Source organism: Cynara cardunculus, assembly GCF_001531365.2.
Source record: "Cynara cardunculus var. scolymus isolate 2C chromosome LG 9, CcrdV1, whole genome shotgun sequence".
In the NCBI taxonomy this organism is placed as follows: domain Eukaryota; kingdom Viridiplantae; phylum Streptophyta; class Magnoliopsida; order Asterales; family Asteraceae; genus Cynara; species Cynara cardunculus.
Window position 1 is genome coordinate 14,998,326 of NC_037536.1, and position 4,159 is coordinate 15,002,484.

General features: G+C 35.1%; 1 protein-coding gene across 1 annotated transcript; it reads right to left on the reverse strand.

The window, feature by feature from the left end:
• Positions 1-455: 455 nt before the first annotated feature.
• Positions 456-3,893, reverse strand: LOC112517827. The gene is made up of 5 exons (XM_025125198.1): positions 3,677-3,893; positions 3,381-3,467; positions 1,702-1,730; positions 885-1,106; positions 456-534 (listed from the first exon to the last, which is right to left on the reverse strand). Exons 1-5 carry the CDS (start codon positions 3,884-3,886, stop codon positions 456-458), a joined length of 627 nt encoding a protein of 208 aa, XP_024980966.1. The 5' UTR covers positions 3,887-3,893.
• Positions 3,894-4,159: the final 266 nt, after the last annotated feature.

Below are 4,159 nucleotides of genomic sequence, written 5' to 3' on the forward strand. Positions count from 1 at the left end.
TATATACTAGTTGTGTACCCGCGCAATGCGGCGGGAACCATTAATTTTAACGATTTTAAAGTTCCACTGGTTTTAAATTTTCTAGCAATACGCAAAACACTGTCAACTTTCATTTGAGAGATCAACTAAACATCATATATATAAGCTAAAAAAGTTGCCAAACCAACAAGACAAAGGTAGCATAGTTATAGGCACAACCTGTACAACTTTCTTAAAGGACTCTTCACTGTTTTTTTATCTTTTGCACCTTTGGACACTCTGCTAAGCCTTTCTTTACAATTTGCTCCTTTTGGGCATGAAAAATGTTAAAAATGAAGTTGCTTTTTAAGTAACTAAATACTTTTATTACATAAAATGTTACCAAAGCACTCCTACTCATTCGGAAAGTTGTGATAGGTCATGCTTCCTCCCCAAGGAAAACACAAATTAATTATGTTTCTAGAAGCATGGTGATTTCAGATCACATCAAACCCCTGAAAAGCCAATTTGGTCAACAAGTAACAGTACATGGCAGCAATGCACAACAGCACCTGCCTACATCCCCACAAACAGTAATAAACGAAAAACAAGATAATGATTAGAAGTCCAAAAAAAAAAAGAATTGAGGAGTTGAAGTGGATGGCAAAATCAAGCAGCATAGTTGATACCTGTAACAAGTTCAGCTGTTATTTTTTTGTCCATCACTAATGGGTAATTGTGTATCATCCGACTAACTGATCTATTGATGATAAGTATGAGAAGACATGTAGAAAACAGGTTCTAAAGGGCAGAACATCATTATCCGACTACAGGAAAGTATCCACTTTATACTCGACAAGTTGTTGACCATATGCATAATATGCTTTGGCCGATGACAAGCATATGAAACCAAACAACAAACACACCTTATGATTTCTTTACGTTGTCCAGCACCATCCAACATGATCAACTTTGGTGGAGCATTAAATGCATAGTGCACTTTAACAGAAGGAAACTTGTCCTTCTCATCTTCTATGAAACTAACTATTTCTGGATAAAACAAAAGCTTCCTCATGCATACCTCMAGAACAGCTCCAGAGTAGACGATCTGTAATCCATGAGGGTTAGATAAATACTTAATGACCACCCTAGAAGTTAAGAACAATGACTACAATCAGTGGCAAATCCAGAAACTTTTATTATTGGGGGCACCTTTTAAGGATGTMAAAAAAAATCTGAAACCGAATAACTCTTTCGAACCAATACGATTTTGGGTTATTCGGTTTTCGGCTTAAAAGTCYACTTTAATTAAATAAAAATAATTTATTCATTAGTATTATAGCAAACAAAACAAGAGATTTAAAATGAATTTTAACGGGTCGACACTTAAAGTTAGAGGAATTAGAGTTTAATTGATCAAGTAACGACTCCTTCAAGTAMGAGTTCTAAATGAGATGACAAGAATTAGAATTGAGTCTAACTTTTATTTTTTCCGAGCCTATTAATAGTTTTTAGGTTAACAAAATAAAAAATACAAATAAACTACTCCTAAGATTTGTTGGGGGCCTGTGCCCCCTACCCCTTTGTTGTGAACCCGCCGATGACTACAATGAACAACTATAATCACATGCTTTGAGACAGAATTAGACAAAACGAAAAAAGAGCAGCAGATTGGCCTCAACTTGAACTTGAAAAATATAAAACACAGCATGGATTCTATTACAGAAAGTATAGCATTGAGACCTTGCTAGTGGAGTCATCAGACAGCAGTTCTGCAAGCAACCAAACATGTTTAAGTAGTTCAACTTCATAATCGTATGAATCCGGGTGGATAAACTGGCTCCTTTGGTTTGATTTAGCTTAGCTTAATTAACAAAGGAATCAAAAACATCCTGTCGAAATATCATCCTCCTATATGTGATAAATAAACCATATTACTTGAGTATGGGTGAAATATCATCCTCCTATATGTGATAAATATCATTCTCTACTATTTTTTTATCTTATTTTGGGAACGTTGTAGTGAAATTGAGAGCATAGGGACTACATGACCAATTTATAAAGGACACAACACAACACAGACAGAATGTGAAATTCAGGTAAACATATATATGTTCATTTTGACAGCAACAGAATATGTTCATTTTGACAGCAACAGAATAGGTGAAGGACATGGTTGCAGCAATAATTGAGAGCCATTTTCTATGAAAAATGTGGGGTATTTGAGAAGCTAGTAGTTGAACAATTCCAAACAGAACCAAAAATAAGAAAGTTCCACATGAGACCTTTGTTGGTATGCTCACATCAACAGAAAGATATATATGTACCACCATATACTACATATACAGYAGGCACGGTTCAAGTATGTGTKAACAATTTATGAAGATAGTTGTATGTAGTGTTGGCACAGGGGTTTAGAACATACTATAGAATCTGTTTATAATCAAGACCTGGGATGCATGTATATTTGAAAGAGGCTAGCACATATTTGAAAACTTGAAATACTAATGATTCTCCATGCCTTTTCATCTTGATCCCATCATGATTCATGAACATGGTGCTTTAAGATTATGTTAAATACTACTCCCATCGTCATACTTGGATTTTGAAGGCAAAAAAAACAAGAATCGATTTGAAGATTGATATAAAATGTAATTAATTTGCAGAAAAAGATCAATAGCTGCATCAAGCACATACTACCATGACCTACTTTCTTATACCTGCTGTTTGGTGGTTGTTTTCTGCACAAGATGATGCAGTCCCAAACAGAATGCAGTGTGGATCTTAGGTAACCACACTTCCTATATGGTGCCTCTCCTTCCAATCTTGTACAGTTGTGTTGTGAATAAATTAACCTCAAATGCATATGGTTCTTAAGTTTTTACGAAAATCAGGCGTCTACTTGTTGTTCCAAGGGGTATTAGTTGGGTTTAGGCTCAAGGGGTATTTGTCAGCTTTCAAAAGTAGATAGCTGCTAATGGGCTTCATATGATACAGAGAGTATGTACAGCTTTTACRGGCAACAATATGATACMRAGAAAGATGCTAGGAAACAAAGCAATTGAAAAACCACAGCCAATGGAACAATGTCATTTTAGTTTATCTCTGAAAGCTGTCACACTATCTGTCAATATAGCACTTCAAGCTTCCAAATATAAGAATACAAGGTAATACAAAAACTACACCTGTATTTTCTTTGTCAASTCCTCCAAGTCAGCATGCWGGCCTTTGGCCTCAACAACCTCTGTTATATTATAAAACCAATCAATCAATGTCTTTCCTTTAAAATCAAGAATTTCCCTAACTGCAAGATTTTTAAAATTATCCCAATATAAATTYTAAGACTTACAAGCCTTCTACTCCAACTATCCCAATATATCATGTTTGAAGTAGAAACTCGAGAAAAATAGTTCTTAAATTACCTTTCGTCCAAAATGACCAGATCGACCAATACGATGAATGTAGAGCTCTCGGTTATTTGGAAGGTCGTAATTGATCACCAGAGAAACCTAACAAGGCAGAAAAGATCAAATCAGACGGTGCGAACATGAGTTCAGTCCCCTCCGATGATAGAAGATACACAAGAGTTCTATATTAGATGATAATAGATTCACCACATGCTTTGATGCAAAGTACAAGAAAGAGCTCAAGTTTATATGGCTTCTCTTATTCAAAATTGAAATCGAAATCGAAATCAATAGGGTTTTGAAGAACATACCTCCAAATTAAAATTGAAATGGAAATCTCTAGGGTTTTGAAGAACCTGTGAAATTAAAACATCATGGAGGAGGGAGTGATATGTATCGGTTTGATACATGAAATTGTTCTTAAAGACTGTGAGAGAAGAAAGCAAATTGGACATCTGTTCGAGGTGATACATCAAAACCACAATGTTAACCTGTTCCCGGTGAGTCAAGGAAGAAAGCATCTCTGTTATACCCAAATTTGTTTGAGCGCTGAGACACTGATATAAGAATGTGCAGAAGACTGTAAGGGAGAAAGCACGTTTGAAAGCTTCCGATTAAGTTTTGGAGCTGTGGGTTTAAAACCCTTGCACAAAAAAGTTGTACCTTATGCATGATATTTGGTAATTAAGAGTTTTTTGAATTACTTGCATAAAACCATTGTAACTTATGTTTTAGGACTTGTACTTAAGATATTGATGTAAATGGTTATATATGTAGTATAGATATATATATAT